The 15,686-nt window shown below is 37.0% G+C and overlaps 3 protein-coding genes across 3 annotated transcripts; 2 read left to right on the forward strand and 1 right to left on the reverse strand.

Annotated features, from left to right (window-relative positions):
• The first annotated feature begins 783 nt into the window (after nt 1-783).
• Nucleotides 784-3,038, forward strand: LOC110841618 (kynurenine formamidase). Its single transcript, XM_022087301.2, has 7 exons — nt 784-1,039; nt 1,334-1,424; nt 1,523-1,666; nt 1,747-1,839; nt 1,928-2,014; nt 2,306-2,465; nt 2,533-3,038. Exons 1-7 carry the CDS (start codon nt 1,010-1,012, stop codon nt 2,813-2,815), a joined length of 888 nt encoding a protein of 295 aa, XP_021942993.1. The 5' UTR covers nt 784-1,009; the 3' UTR covers nt 2,816-3,038.
• A 31-nt stretch (nt 3,039-3,069) lies between these two features.
• Nucleotides 3,070-5,877, reverse strand: LOC110841617 (baeyer-Villiger monooxygenase). Its single transcript, XM_022087300.2, has 4 exons — nt 5,767-5,877; nt 5,460-5,690; nt 4,150-5,149; nt 3,070-3,639 (listed from the first exon to the last, which is right to left on the reverse strand). Exons 2-4 carry the CDS (start codon nt 5,670-5,672, stop codon nt 3,191-3,193), a joined length of 1,662 nt encoding a protein of 553 aa, XP_021942992.1. The 5' UTR covers nt 5,673-5,690; nt 5,767-5,877; the 3' UTR covers nt 3,070-3,190.
• A 2,732-nt stretch (nt 5,878-8,609) lies between these two features.
• On the forward strand, nt 8,610-12,701 carry LOC110848749 (cytochrome P450 2J6). Its single transcript, XM_022096086.2, has 7 exons — nt 8,610-8,961; nt 9,447-9,561; nt 10,185-10,297; nt 10,713-11,019; nt 11,246-11,478; nt 11,553-11,712; nt 12,131-12,701. The coding sequence occupies exons 1-7, from the start codon at nt 8,868-8,870 to the stop codon at nt 12,594-12,596; spliced, it is 1,488 nt and encodes a 495-aa protein (XP_021951778.2). The 5' UTR covers nt 8,610-8,867; the 3' UTR covers nt 12,597-12,701.
• Nucleotides 12,702-15,686: the final 2,985 nt, after the last annotated feature.

The raw sequence follows: 15,686 nt of genomic DNA on the forward strand, positions 1-15,686 counted from the left end.
CAATATAACCTTTACTGTTTTTGCAGTATAACAAATTTGTAAATCACGTCCATCCGATTTTTTATGTTCATTTTATTCACCATTATGATTTTCATATTTTATGCACTTATAAGATTTTCATTATCTTAAGCGGTTGTAAAGATAAGCGCTAAGTACAGCTACAGTGGGCTCACAGAATATAGATTCTACCAGAAGAATCGATCTTATGTATTCGAGTGACGCTTATGGAAGAACGGGGAGAGCCAACCAAATAACTCGGTGTACATTTGGCCCACCTGGGGGATGGCACCTCCGCATCATCATCGTCACCACATCTCCTGGCATCAAGAAATGATGATGAAAGCACATAGGTGGCGGTGGCACCCCAATTTGTGCACCAGAACACACCCTCGTAGAGCATCAAATTTGTGGAGACGCAGCTCAGAAATTCTGAGCTGAGTCAGAATTGTGTGTTCTGGTGCACAAATCGGGGTGCCACCGCCACCTATGCGCTTTCATCATCATTTTTTGATGCGAGGAGATGTGGTGATGATGATGATGCGGAGGTGCCATCCCCCAGGTGGGCCAAATGTACACCGAGTTATTTGGTTGGCTCTCCCCGTTCTTCCATAAGCGTCACTCGAATACATAAGATCGATTCTTCTGGTAGAATCTATATTCTGTGCAGTGGGCTCAGTACATAAGCTTTGGTGGACCAAACTTGCCCTCGGCTTTCGTATAATCAACGTTTACATATTTACCCGGATTCTCGGAATAATTCGGATCAATATTAAACAAATGTTTCACAACACCGTTGAAACGAGAAGACATGACGATTTTCTTACGTACTTTTGCATACATACGTCTCTTTCTTCTCACCTCGTACATAAAGTCAAGAATACGGATCGGATTTTCAGTTCTTAATTTGGAAGCGGCACGAAAACGTCTACACATTTTTCAAGTCTAATCTCTCCTTTAATTTATAAAATTTCTATTAAAACATATACTTGCAAAATTATCACGAATTAAAATGTCTACCTGGGAAAATTACTCTCCAGAGGTGAGCTAAGTCAATATCTGTAGTTATGTAATCATAATTATACTGTTAGATACAAATCTGGTAGAGTTACATATTGGTATTAATTTGGTAGTAATTTCCTACCAGATTGGTAGTAGTTTGTTTCTAAGAGGTAAATATTTCATTACCACCACGGTACTACGAAAGCCGTAACGCTCATTATTAAGATGCCGGTAATGATTTAATACCAGTTATGTAATCAAGAGTGCGCATTTACATGCATGCATGCTAAATATTAATTGTATCATGATATGATTAAAAACCCTGTTTATGTAGGAGCTAATAAAGCAAATGTCTGTCAGCCACTGGACTCCGGACAGAACGCCGGAAGAAGTTATGAATCAACACATACAAAATTCACTCTCAGGTAATAAGAAAAATATTTACAGAGAGTTGTACATTTATTCATGGAGTTATGTACAAGTGGGGACAACGTGCCCATACATAAATATGTACTATTTTTAGAAACAAAATCGGCCAGAGATACGATTAGTAACAAGCTTGGAATTGCGTATGGTGAAGAAGCTACCCAAATATTTGACGAGTACGGCACCGAGTTGAAGGACGACGCTCTGATTTTCTTTTGGATTCATGGCGGATATTGGCAAGGTTTGTGATACATAGTTAAAAAATTGGCGAGAAAATTAAAAATTACGTAAAATATGTATGAATAATTAATGAATGTGTAGAGGGTACCAAAGAAATTGCTGGACATATGGCACCAAATCTTGTAGCTCGAGGCGTGAGAAATGTCGTTGTGGAGTATTCTCTGGCACCTAAAGGTGATTACTTACTTAAATATACAAATTATACACAGTCAACTATGCATTTAACATGCTAATTACTGGGGTATTGCATATGTATTTGCAGTGAAAGTTGCTGAAATACAGGAAGAAATCATCCAAGCTCTTCGGAAGGTTGGGGAAATGTTTCCCAAGGCAAAAATAGTAGTTGGAGGTGGGTAATTTTTAACATTTGTGATATAAACACTGGTAGAAATCTGATAAAGTCACTCAGGTATTGATTTCTCGGTATTAAACTTGCTACCACTTGGTAAAATTATACCGGTCCGAAAAATTGTCTACCAAAATGGTAAAACTTTAAAAGCAGGCTATTAATTACCACACGGTGTATTACTATTAATACCACTTTGGTATAGCTCTATATAAATACCACCTGGTATTATTTTAATACTGGATTTCTAAGAGCGTAATGTGATCACAATCAATCTACCTGCTTTGACCCCAGGTCACTCTGCCGGTGGTCAACTAGCCGCGATGCTGCTTCACAACAAGTCACTGGATCCGATTATCTGTGAAAAGATTGCCGGCTTGGTTTTCTCGTCGGGAGTATTCGATTTACGACCACTGGTAGCGACACCGTTAAATATTGCGCTTGGATTGACTATGTAATTATTTCACATTCATATTTTTACTGAAGACACGTAAAATATTTTGTTATATTTATTTAAATAGTGAGACGGCGGAAGCAAGCAGTCCCTTAATTCTGAAGGAAATTCATTCCCATTTTCTCAGCAAAAAGGAAACTTTTCCCATTTTGGTAATAGTTGGAGAGTATGACTCGAACGAATTTAAACGCCAATCCGAAGAGTACCAGAAGCTCTTGCAGGCCTCATTCCCATGCGCGGAAGTTGTCACGATTGAAAAAGAAGACCATTTCACAGTGGTAGAAAAATTGTCACAGAAAGATTCATTGGCTGGAATTGAGCTGGGAAAATTTCTGGATAAATTTGTGTAAAATGATGACGAAATTTGGTTAACTGAAGAAGTTTGCTATTTTGAAAGGAGATAATCATTGCATAAATTTCAAAATTCCTAATCATAATTAGATGAAACATGATGAAATTAAATTTATGAAGAGCCTTGCTATTTTTAAAGATTACTTTGCAAATAATTATTGCGTATAAAAAATTCCAAAATTCATAAAAATGTCTAGTTGAAACATGATGAGAATAAATTTAGCAAGCTAGAGCCCTTATAGCCTATTTGCTATTTTCAAAATATATATGAACTTATTTATGAATGTCTTTATTATTCTGGAAATAATAATTGTATATTAAATATTTATATTGTTTGTTGGTAATAAACAGCAAAATCGCGAGAAGAAATCAATTTATTGAAAAATAAATCCTTTATACTCATTTTCCTCGCATTCTTTCAAAGCTTTAGCATAACTTGGAATTCCTCCAGCATAATTCAGGGGCTCGCGTGGTTTTCCCGGAATGTTGGCCCCGTCGTACCAGCTGCCCGTTTCCGGAAATAGAGTCGAATTCCAAATTCCCCTCACAATTTCGCCCCAAACATTTTCTGCCTCGACAGAAGCATCCACACGTTTCAGGTTTTCCTTTTCCATTTTTCCAATTAAGCGAGTCAGCCACTCGCCTTGCACTTCGCAGCAGGTGGGAGCGTTCGAAAAAGCGGTGGGGGCTTGGGGTCCGTAGAGGAAAAACATGTTGGAAAATCCGGAACAAGTTATGCCCAGCTGGGTGGACGTACCTTGACCCCATTTGGATTGGATGGATTGGCCAGAACCGTTTTCAATCTGGATGTTGAGGATTCCTCCTGAAGGGGAAAATAAAATTTTAAGATTTATTAAAAAATAACACTGAACAAACTATGCAAAATAAAATACTCAAGTCCAATTTTTTAAGAATTTTTTCAAGACCATGAAGTAAATACTTAATTCCCTTGGTAGTACTGCAAAAAAATCCGTAAATTCTGTAAACATACAAACTGTTACAAAATTTTGCAAATAAGTATTTCCATATGGAAAATTAGCATACAAATTTTTGCAATCTTACTCAGATCAAGGGCTTCTTTTCATTTTGTAAAAGTTCGTAAAATCATTCTACAAAATTTACGGATTTTACAAGGTACAATGGCAAATGTGTAAATTGCTTCAATGTCAGATAATAGTCAAAAACTCAATAACCCTGAGGTTGATATTGCGGGCGTGACAAAGGGATTAATTTGGATAATCATATTATTTACCAACCTACGTTGACGTACATACGTAATAAAACCCACAAGGTTTTTTATCCTTATCGATATTTACTAATTTACTTTTATTACCGGTAATGCCGTCAAATCCCGTCGCAAAAACGATTACATCAAACTCCGTCTCCCCTCCATTCTCCGTCCTTATTCCATTCTTCGTAATTTCAAGGATTGGATCCTTCCTGATATCGACGACATCCACGTTGTCCTTGTTAAAGACTTCATAGTAATTCTGCTCCAGGGAGGGTCTCTTCGTCCCGAAAGCGTGCGGGGGGACAAGCGGGGCTAAAATGTCCTTCTTCCTCTCATCCTGAATCCTTTCTCGCGTTTTCTCCGCCCAAAATTGGTACGCCGTCGCGTTGGCGTCCTTATTGAAAAGTACGTCTTGATAGCTTCCCACCCAAAAGGGAAAGCCCCCCTTGGACCAGAGCTTCTCATAAAGCGCTCTCCTCTCTTCTTGGTTATCATCAAGTGCATTTCTTGGAATCGAGTCGTAATCAATTCCCGCATAATTGTTCCTGGTTTCTTTATAAATGGCGGGAAAATCCGACTTTTTGGGCAGATTTGTGCTCCCCTGGACCAAACATTGCTTCATGGGAAGGGCAAGGTTCGGAGTTCGCTGATATACGACCAGCTTTCCGTCCGTGTTCAACTTGTGACCCAATTCTTGGACGACTTGGACTCCGCTGGCGCCCGTGCCGATGACGGCGATTTGCTTGCTGCCAAATTGAGAGGCATTTTGTTCCCCTTCCCAGCGAGAAGTGTGGTAAACTGTGCCCTTGAACTTGTCCAGGCCGGGGATTTTGGGGACGTGGAGTTTCCAAGCGGAACCCGTGCAGAGGATGAAGTACTTTGCCGAAACTTTGGAGTTGGCGTTAGTTTGGGTGTTGGAGCAGTTGATGAGCCATTTGTTATCGTCGGGGTGGAATTTGGCGGATTCGACGGTCGTATTGAATTGGATGTCTTTGCTGAGATCGAGTTTTTCATCCAAGTGGCGGAAGTACCGGAGGACTTCGTCCCTGCTGGGAAATCTCTCGGTGTAGTCGAAGTCCTCGTACAAGTTTGGCGAGGTGAACTGCACGGCGGAAAAAATATTTTAATGTGATTTGATTAAATAATTAATTAAGTAACTAATTGTTAAAAAACCCACATATGTACTATATGGGTTTAATTTAATTTGATGGTATTTTAACTGTAGCAAAATATCTGTCATGAACTAACAGAAGGTTGTAATTAAAAATTATAATAAAAAATTTGCAAAATCTGAAATATTTCTAGCTTATTTACTGATTTCACAAACTTTTCAAGTTATGCTCAATTTGCGAGATATGCAAAAAAAAGTCAATGTCAGAAAAAAATGCACAGAATTATGCATATTTACATACCTGGTAAACGTAAAACTCGGTGTCCACCCTTGCTCCTGGATACCTATTCCAATGCCAAGTGCCTCCAATGTCGCTCCCAGTCTCGAACACGGTAACCTTCAGTCCTTCGGAACGCAACTTGTCGAGCATGAAAAGCCCAGAGAAACCGGAGCCGACGATGACTGCATCGTAATATTCTGACGCCAGATTTTTTTCAATGGAGGAAGAGCCCATTTTGGAGTTTAGAAAAATCTAAAATTGTAAATTCGAAATGTATTTTATTACACAAAAATCAGAAATTTAATTTCAAAAAATTTTACTAGCATACCTTAAATGCGTGTTGATTGAAGTTGGTGTAGGTAATGAGTACGTTGGGTTGGTCAGGAATTGGCTTAAATAGAGATTATCTGAGAGCATGCATCTGCACTTAACCCAACGTACATTTGTGTATATGTCTGTATTGCAGCATTTTCAGCCATCATCTCTCATGAAACAATGAATGCATCATGACGGATGCATGAATCACAAGGGTTACCTTGATGGTGTGTGACTTGAGGTGTTCATGACATTTCATGAAAACCTGTGAAAGCAGCAAGATGAGTAACACAAGTGGTAATATTTTTTCGTACTCTATTCTAGGGATGCACCGAGTGGTGAAAAATAAGACTCGGCCGAGCACCGAGTACCGAGCAATAAAAAAATCGAGCAAATTCTAATAACAATGCATACCTCCCAGCGTATTTTACCTCATTTTGACGGCGTTAATGTAAATTGATGTCTAATATGATTAATACATAAAATTTGCGAAGGCGCTACAATTATGAGGACAGGTTTGGCGGACATATCTGCATACAAAGTGGTGAAAACGCGGGCTGAAGTTAACAAATTATACAATTTTCTAATTCACTGCTCGTTTTTTGTTTTTGGAAGCAGATATCTTTGCCATTTTCAGTATTAGGAGATACTGATTTTTGAAAATGCTATATTATCCAAATATGTGATCGATTTAAATTGATTTGGTCAAAATAACAGAGCATACGCTGGGTGATATCCAATGCTAGTACTAGGGTTGCCCCGGGTACCGGGTAGTTACCCGGTACCCGGCATACCCGGCCTGTTTTGGGATACCCGGTACCCGGCTGGGTACACTTAACTACCCGGTCTACCCGGCCGGGTAATTTAAATGTTCAATTTTTTTGTAAAACCTTATAAAAAATTATAATCATATGGATTCCATTTTTGTGCTTGGCATAAAATTCTTTCAAAATATTATTTTGAAAGAATGCGTAAAATCTGGGCCAATTCTTAGGTGGAAATTATTATCCAGATTTTAAAATTCCCTTGGGTGCACTCACGTCAACCCTTGCATATCTCGCACATGAAGCATCGCAACATAACTTGTGATGCTTTACGAAACTTGAGACATTTCTCAAAACTTTTGTTAAAAACAATTGGTGTTTCAAATTTATCCAGCAATTGCGCACGCTATAATTTCGCAAACTGTTCCTCCCGATTATCAGCGAGAAACAATGCAAAAATTCATGAAAACTAGATCAAAATAGGCATCTTTAATATAGCTGCGAGACTTTCGAAGTGATATTTTGCGCAAATTTTTTGAGCTTCACAAGTTTGCTCAATGAGTGGCGATGATAAATAAGACATCGCCGTGAGTTTGTACGCTCTATGTATGCCCCACATAATGTTTTCATCCATGACCCCTACAGATTTTTTTGCAAATATGCATTACTTTTATCTGAAGTTTGATATTGAGGTTAAGAATAACTTATGCTTAACAGATATAATTTGACAAGTCCAAGATTTTAAAGACGTTAGCCTTATCTCTCCTAGCAGTTTCAGTCAAGTTGAAGGATTAGTAAATACATTAAAAATTGGGTGGCAAGTACATGCAGATGGTCCTGTTAAATCGGACACAAATTTAGAATACGACTTTGTCCCTGACTCAGCCTAAATGAAGTCTGTACTGCATGCTTTTAACTTTTAATTTTTTAAACTTGTAAAATTGTTCCAAATTCTAGAGAAAAGTAGAATAATTCTCGTTATTTTTCTATATATAAAGATTACCCGGTACCCGTCCGGGTAGCCGGGTACCCGGCGAAATTTTAGGCCGAGTACCGGGTAGCCGGGTACCGGGTAGTGCCACTACCCGGGGCAACCCTAGCTAGTACAATACAAAAAATTCATTAACTTCGTCGTCGCTAATTAATTTCAACTTAGAATACGCCAGAATGTTACGAAGTATATTTTGCAAAACCCAAAATCCAAGAAAACTTCATTAAATCAGTTTCATGGACAAGATAATTTGTTAAAAAATGACCAAAAAATGAAGAAAATACTCGGCCGAGTGGGAGACAATACTCGGCCGAGTCCGAGTAGTAAAAATACACGCCGAGTCGGTCGAGTACTCGGCCTGGCCAAGTACTCGGTGCATCCCTACTCTATTCCACGTCATACTAATCTCGTGATTAACCTGCTCATGAAAATAAGAATTCCTGTAATAAGACATCATCCGATAAGCTGGATTTACATAATATGTAAATCCTACATATATATGTACATAGATACATCGTTTAGCTTTTTTTAAAAAATATTTAAAATGTAATAATGGATACTCTGGGATACAAGATTACGTGCATATACAATAAAATCATATAAATTGGTATTTGCGTATATTATGTATGTATGTAGTTCATTATTTAATAACTTATATAATTTTGCTTAAAACGTTTCGATCCCCACTTAAAGAGGATAATGACGTCATAAATACTTTGCTAATGCAGATAATCTTGATGCAGATTTCCTAAGCAAAAGTCATCAAGAGCAATAAAAAGAAGGTTTTATGAAACCTACACTCTGCCAATGCGTTAATCTGCATGCACATATTTTTACACGCTATTTCATCCCTTACACAACCTATGCATTTATTCACTTAACGAATTAGTCATGTCTTGTCTCATGTGCAAATGCAAAATGTATGCAAATCCCAACCCAATGACTGACCAATCCGCGTGAGTCTACCTTATAACCCATGCGAATAAACTACTTTCTACGTAAGAGTACCATATCCGAATCTACTAAAAAAGATCGTACGATTGATGTGCAGAATTCTCATGAAGAATTTTTCATGAAAATTAAACACGTGCATTTCCGGAAAGATAAGTAAGACAAAAGTGGCCTACTAGTCCACGTCAGTTCTAAATTAGTCATGGAATTTTGGCTGCGGTCTGCTAAAAATACTATCGAATTGTAACGTTGTGGTCACAATTGCACGAAACTATACCTGGTCATGAAATTTTGGCTACGACCTATAAAACTATACTGTCGAGTTGCGTTGTGGTCAATAGTACGCGAAATTAGAGAGTGCAAAGAACAAGGCAAGAATTCCCTGCAATAAGTAGAGCAAAGTCGAAAATGTTGTGGGAATGCGTTAGCATCCTGGCGTTTGCCGGAATTTCTGTGATTTTAATTTTGGAAGTTTTTAGAAGACCGAAAAATTTTCCACCTGGTAACTCATAATTTTTTTAAACACGAACAAAAGAAATATCAATTATTTATTATGGGGGTACTCACGACAACGACTTATCTATCTTTGTAAATTATTTAGCAAATTTTAGAAGCTCAAAAACAGTTGCAGAGTGAGAGGATTCGAAAACATCTAATTTCTCAAATTGCATAAAACTACTAAAAAGGCCAATTATATTTTGATTTAGTTTCTGTGGGTTATCTATAATTTGTATTGATTTTGATGGAGATAAGTATGCGACATTATTTTGATAGATAACAACATGTCCAGTTGTTGGGTGAATTTGACAAATATAAAATTTATTTTTACCAAATTCTGGAATTTATTTAATAAATTCCATAATTTTGCAGCAAAACGTTTTTCTAGATTTCGCAATGCTCAATTTGCTAGTAATGATTGTCGTGAGTACGCCGGGCATGTATGTAGTTTGAGCAAACTTTATTTAATACGTCGTCATATTTTCTTAGGTCCATCGCGAATTTGGTCGACGATGGCGCAATTTAAGAAAAATCCGTTGGGGGCTTTGATGCTCTGTAAAGAAAAGTATGGACCTGTCGTTGGCCTCAAAATAGGAGAATTTCGGTAAATATTTCCCATTTTACTTTCATATTGCTACATAAGAATTTACAATTCCACTGTATTTTATTAATGTTCGAATTTAACTCATGGAACAGGATTCTTAAAATAATTTTTTAAAATTCAGCTAAACTATCGGTAAAAAAAAATTAGAATTTCATAAAATCGAGAACATATTTTAAAGAAGCAGACATATTTTCAAGTGACACCAGAATTCAAAAACTTTGTAGTGCTATAAAATAAATTTGAAAATGTTCGCCTCACGGTTAAATTCTCATTTTAAGACAAATACAAAAAATATGTACGCTTACGAGACCCTGATCTACATAAATAAAATTGTTCCTGCGGAAACTTGAGTGTGCCCGGTAACAAGTTATCATATGAATCACACTATATGATAGGGTGTTACCAGCGGTACATTCTGAGAAGGATATGACAAATCGCATTTGTCATTGTCAATGTCATCGTATTTATCCATCTTCATGTCAACAAGGCAACGGAAATAGGATAAAAATGAAACTTTAATATACATTGACTATGCATAATTTGGCACACATTTTTACCATTGTTACCATTTGAAACTTTATTCTTTTTTAAATATGTATGTACATATGTATGTATCCATCTAGAGTTGTGATTTTAAACGACCCTGCCGACATCACGAAAGCATTTGGAAACAAGTCTTTGAACTCTCGACCACCTTTCTTACCTGCAATGATTTACGTGGGGGGAGAAAATCATGGTAAGCGAATAAAATAACGAAATACGGCCACATTTATTTTTATACGCATATAAGCTTAATCTTCTACCCAAATTCTTAAAACCTGAGCACTGACAAGTAGGTAAATAGATACATATTTACATACATAGATACATAACCTTAATTACTGCTCTCGTAATGATTTAATATGAATAACAACATGTAGTAATTGGTAGTAATTGGTGAAATAATCCCACTGTGGGATTTCCACAGTTGAAAATATTCAGCGCTTCGTAAAACCGATTTCGAAATATTACTGAAACTGAGCAGTCAAAAAATGACTGTGATGGCTGAGTCGTAAATCCGTGCCAATTTTTTTATCCTTTATCGTGACATAATTTTAGTTGACATAAATTTAACTGTAGTTTTAGAATTTATAATTCTTTTAATTTCCCAGGTACCCTAACATCCTCCGACGAAGTTTGGAAGGCAGTTAGGAATTGCATGGTGAAAAGTATGGGCAGCCTGCACACCAGCCCAATTAATGGCGAAGCGTCCCTCACCTTATCCCACGATATGGAACCCCTCAAAGAATTGCTGGAACGTCTGAGTAACCCAGTTTCCAAGGAAAAACTTTCCCTGGCGGAATTAAGGAGCAAATTATACATTCCGATCGCCAATCACGTCTGGCACGTTCTCACGGGTGAGGAAATACCGGAAGAAAATAAGGCTGGGTTACAACAGCAGCTAGTAGCTTTACAGAAGTAAGCCACATTTTAATGAGGGTACTCATTACGAGTTCACATTATTAGCAAAGAACAAAGTTCGCAGAAAAATTTGGTTTGCAAATTAATTTGCGAACTTGAGCATCTCCAAAGATAGTACTTATGTAGTTCACTCGTAATGAATACCCCGAATATATTTCAAAATTGTATGCTTTTAATTTGTTAAACAGAGTAGGAAATTTTATAATTTTGCATTTTTTTGCAGAGCCCTGTGGCAGCCGATATCATCGCCAGTTTGGTTTTTACCCACGTCCGCGAAGCGATTGCCCTCAACGAGGACGCTTTTGCAAGAAATCAAAAAAGCGGTAGACCCCTTGCACGCGATGGTGGAGGAAATGGTGCAAGAAACTCAGAAAAATGGAGACGATGATAGTAAAACATTTTCCCAGGCATTCTTAAGAGGGTGTCGTTCGTACCCTTGTCTTAGAGGATATGAAGGTATGTAATTAAGTAGAAAACTATTGCAAATTTCCTCATAAAACAAATAATTGTATCACACCCCATCTTTTTAGCCGTCCACTTGAAAGGAGCATTCTTCACACTGTGGCACACGGCCGCCGAGACGGTAGGAAATCTCATGGCGTGGACGATCCTTTGGCTTTCCCTGTATCCAGAAGTGCAGAGAAAACTTGCACAAGAGCTGGGACAGACTGATATTCTAGATTTGATGAGGTATGTAAAATGTTTTCTGCGCCGTTAGAAATCTGGTATAGGCAGATATTAATTTCTCAGTATTAAATTTGGTACCACAAGGTATTAAAATTATACCGGTCCGTAAAAATTTGCTACCGCTATGGTAAAACTGAACTATTACTACATGGTATTACTTACTATACCATTTGGGTAGAGTCATTTGAGAATACCGTTTGGTATCATTTTAATACTCGTTTTCTAAGAGTATGTATAGAAACTTAAGGCTTTGAGGTTCTTTAAGCCTCGTCTGGTGAAACGGAATGCTAATTAAGTAATTTTTCTAAAAAATACAAATCTGACAAGCTGTTCTGATGTTTCCACTAGATTTGAAATGATAAAGTTGATTAGGTAAAAGAAAATTGTGTTTTGTGTGACATAACTTATTCCATTTTTGTAGCCTGCCCTACGCCCGTGCCGTGATTCAAGAAGTCCTCCGACTTTCGAGTACTGCCCCCTTTGCAAATTTCCACTGGAGCGTGGAAGACTACAAACTTGGTAACGGGATGGTCATTCCAAAGGGTACGGTTGTTATCGGAAACCTCTTTGGGGTCCATCACGACCCCTCTGTTTGGCCAGATGTGGAAGTTTTTCGCCCAGAAAGATTTCTGGAAAATGAAGGAGGGGAAGAAAATCGGGCGAAAGTTTTGCTTCCCTTTTCCGCTGGATTGAGGACATGTCCTGGCCAGAATTTTGCCAGGAATTTTATCCTCTACGCCTTGTCGCAAGTACTGAAAGATTTCCAATTCAGTTGGGATCCACAACAAGCAAGACCAACTCCGGAAGAAATCATGGATAAATCGCTAGTCAGTATTTTTCGTTTTGTCCCAGATTTTAAGATAGTTGTCAGGAAGCGAGAAGAGTAAAGTGGTTGCGAGAGGTATTTCATTCCAGTTGTGATTTAGAAAGGTGTTTATGCATGAATTTTGCGTTGTTTTTTACAATTTTTTTTCCATTATTAAGGATAAACTTGAAATAACATTTATTTAATAAATTAAAAAATTGTAAAATTGAAAATCATAAAACTAACTTTCGTCGGATTTTTACTGGGCGCAATTATTCTTAAAACTAATTTGGACTAAGATGTTTTGCAAGTTGTTTCCAATTTTGGGACCAGTTTGGCAAATATGAACAAATATCTAGTTGAATTTATCAAAATAACTGCATTTCTTCCCTTATTTATTCCACCCTTGACATTTGGAACTGTCATAGATGTGTAGGTAGATGGTAGATCTACACCAAATTTGCATTATGCTTATTATGCATATAAAATTCGAACGTTTAAAATATTTTCACATTTCAGTATTTCAGCAAATCGCATAATCGTTTACAAAATTACGATAAATTATGGAGAACCATTCATACATATTTAAGTACCTTCCAATTTTAGTAACAACTGGAAAAAACTTGCACACAGTGGAAATATTTAGGTTAATTCTGGTAATCCGTAATATTAAAAAAATAATGCAAATCATGAATTATAAGCTTTAAAGTACTTGCCTAATTACGAAAATCCGCCGTGTTTGAGCACATTCGGAGTACATATACATATGTATGCAATTAGCGGAGAAATTATTACAATTATTACAATTAGTATAATACATATTTGACTAGCATACATACATTTTGGTTGTGCAAAGTTAAATTATACTTGTCACATAATTACTGACCTGATCGTATACATATGTACATGTGGAACCAACCGATTTCCTAGAACCCTAAAAACCTTAAAATATCTATTGAGGGACCGAACAAGATGAATATCATAGGTTTTCTGAACGTTTTGACTCTTTCATCGTGGGGTGACCTGCTCATGTACATACATATGTAATTACCTATGTACAATGTACATATATACATATGTATGTATCACATACTAGCTTATACTTATTGTCAGTACAGGATGCATAGAACCTTGACCCTTACCCTCATCTGAAACCTGTCATACTTTGTGCACCGTCTCTTGTACAAATGCATTGCGTATATCCTGTCCGTTTAACAATACCATCCCAAATCCAGACAGAACAGAATGACATCATGGAAAATGGTGAAAGAAAATGTGGAAATATTTGTACTTGAATTTCCACAAAACTCAATGGAAAATATCCTAAAAATTCTCCACCTCCGATCTCACACCCCTCAAGACGCCCTACAAAGATTTGCTGCCCTGACGCACTCGTTTTATCCGCAGTACATATCGTGGCATCCGATGTCCTGCGTGCCATTCGCCACACCCAAGAAACACCTCGTCACGTGGTACTTCTTCTCAATAAGTGTCCTCCTTGGCACGGTCATCATTACATGCAAAATACTTCGAGAAATTATCTCGTCCGAGAAGGACATCGACGTGACGATTCAATCCGCAGCCTTGCTTGCAATCGGGGTCACGTTAGGAATCATTATTTCAACCACAATTTTCACCTTCGTCTACAAAACGGAAGAGTTTTGCTTTGTCTCTAGAAATTTATTGGACCTGAATGAATCGCTTGTTCAGAAAGGTAACAGGAACCCAACATTAATGGGCTATTAATGGGCTAAAAAAACAGATTTCTATAATTTTTATAAATATTTGGTTAAAAATTATTTCCGCTATTGTTATCCTCAAAAAAGTGCGTTTTTAGCAAACAAATTTGACCTGCAAATCCACGCAAATAACACATTTTCTTGTTTATTTATACCATTTTTATTAACTAATTAATTATTAATTACAGATCCTGACATTGACAAAATTAACTTTATTGGATTACTTCTTCACGGCTTAATTGGACTATCGATCATTTCCCCCTTCATGGTCTCCACTTTTCCCCTCTTTCATAGGAAGATTGACCCAACTTATTTTTTGTTTCGAAAAATCCCATGGTTTACACCCAAATTAAAAATATTTTTGAGAATTGTTCTCTTATTTTGGTTATCCCTCCACAGCGCAATTCTCCTTCTTACGTACTTACTCTCTTTCTACAACTGGGTGGCCTCAATTAGGGCAATTTTAGAGTCAATGACCTACAAAAAGCAGAAAATTGGAACGTTTTTGGTTAAAAAGTCTCCACAATTTTCAAAAGTTGTAAAATTTCCAGCCTTCTTTGCCAGATATCGGGGACTGCAACTAATTGTGGCGGTGTGTAACCAAGTAATTTATTTTATAACGCCCATCGGGATGTTCCTCTTCTTCCAGTGTGCCGTTGCACTTTGCTACCTTTTGGTCAGGATGTCCGAAATTGTCCCAATTTCCCTAACTTTTCAAGCTGTAGTCATGCTATGCGCGATAATTGGAATGACGCACAAAATGCCGCCCTTAATGGCAAATATTGCAACGTGGTCAATAGAGTTTGTCCAGGTTTGGAGGCAAATTCACCTGCCGAAAGATCGGGTCAAACAGTTGGACAGTTTTGCAAGTTTGAAAATCTATATCGGACCATTTTGTCCAATTACGAAGAAATTTAGGGTAGATTTTTATTCCGCACTTGTCTACTACACTGCGTCTTTGCTAATTTCTGTGTGAATAAATTGTTTATCCGGATATTAATAGTGCTTATGCTTATGGATTTTTAATTGTAAAAAATCCCAAAACTTGTCCGAGAAACTTTAATGCAAAAAATAAACATTTGAAAAATAATGAAAAATAAGTATTCAAGTATGTGTACATAACAATAAATATTTTCTGATTTATGTATGAAATTGCTTGTAACGAAGGTAAATTTTTTTTAATGTGTAGCCAGAACTTCTTTACTTTATTCTAAATAATTCTTATACTTACGAGCATAACAGTTTTCGAAAATGTTTAAATGTTATACACTTATAAACAGTTTTGAAAATAAAATTTTATTTCTAATGATTTTTGCTCTCCGACCTTAATTAATACATTGCCGGCACATACATATTTATATTTTTGGGATGCATTTTTTTACAAGACAGTTTTGCAGAATGTGTATGCATAAATAGTTTCTCACATATTAATT

The sequence above is a fragment of the Folsomia candida genome, unplaced genomic scaffold (assembly GCF_002217175.1).
Source record: "Folsomia candida strain VU population unplaced genomic scaffold, ASM221717v1 Fcan01_Sc001, whole genome shotgun sequence".
NCBI classification, from domain to species: Eukaryota; Metazoa; Arthropoda; class Collembola; order Entomobryomorpha; family Isotomidae; genus Folsomia; species Folsomia candida.

Coding starts and splice junctions, on each gene's coding strand:
- LOC110848749 (XM_022096086.2), top strand. CDS start 8,868: ATGTTGTGGGAATGCGTTAGCATCCTGGCGTTTGCCGGAATTTCTGTG. Junction 10,298..10,712: donor CGTGGGGGGAGAAAATCATG/GTAAGCGAATAA, acceptor TTAATTTCCCAG/GTACCCTAACATCCTCCGAC. Junction 11,713..12,130: donor GATATTCTAGATTTGATGAG/GTATGTAAAATG, acceptor CCATTTTTGTAG/CCTGCCCTACGCCCGTGCCG.
- LOC110841617 (XM_022087300.2), bottom strand. CDS start 5,672: ATGGGCTCTTCCTCCATTGAAAAAAATCTGGCGTCAGAATATTACGAT. Junction 5,150..5,459: donor CCGAGTTTTACGTTTACCAG/GTATGTAAATAT, acceptor TCCGCCGTGCAG/TTCACCTCGCCAAACTTGTA. Junction 3,640..4,149: donor GGGATTTGACGGCATTACCG/GTAATAAAAGTA, acceptor TTTCCCCTTCAG/GAGGAATCCTCAACATCCAG.
- LOC110841618 (XM_022087301.2), top strand. CDS start 1,010: ATGTCTACCTGGGAAAATTACTCTCCAGAG. Junction 1,040..1,333: donor GGGAAAATTACTCTCCAGAG/GTGAGCTAAGTC, acceptor CTGTTTATGTAG/GAGCTAATAAAGCAAATGTC. Junction 2,466..2,532: donor ATTGCGCTTGGATTGACTAT/GTAATTATTTCA, acceptor TTATTTAAATAG/TGAGACGGCGGAAGCAAGCA.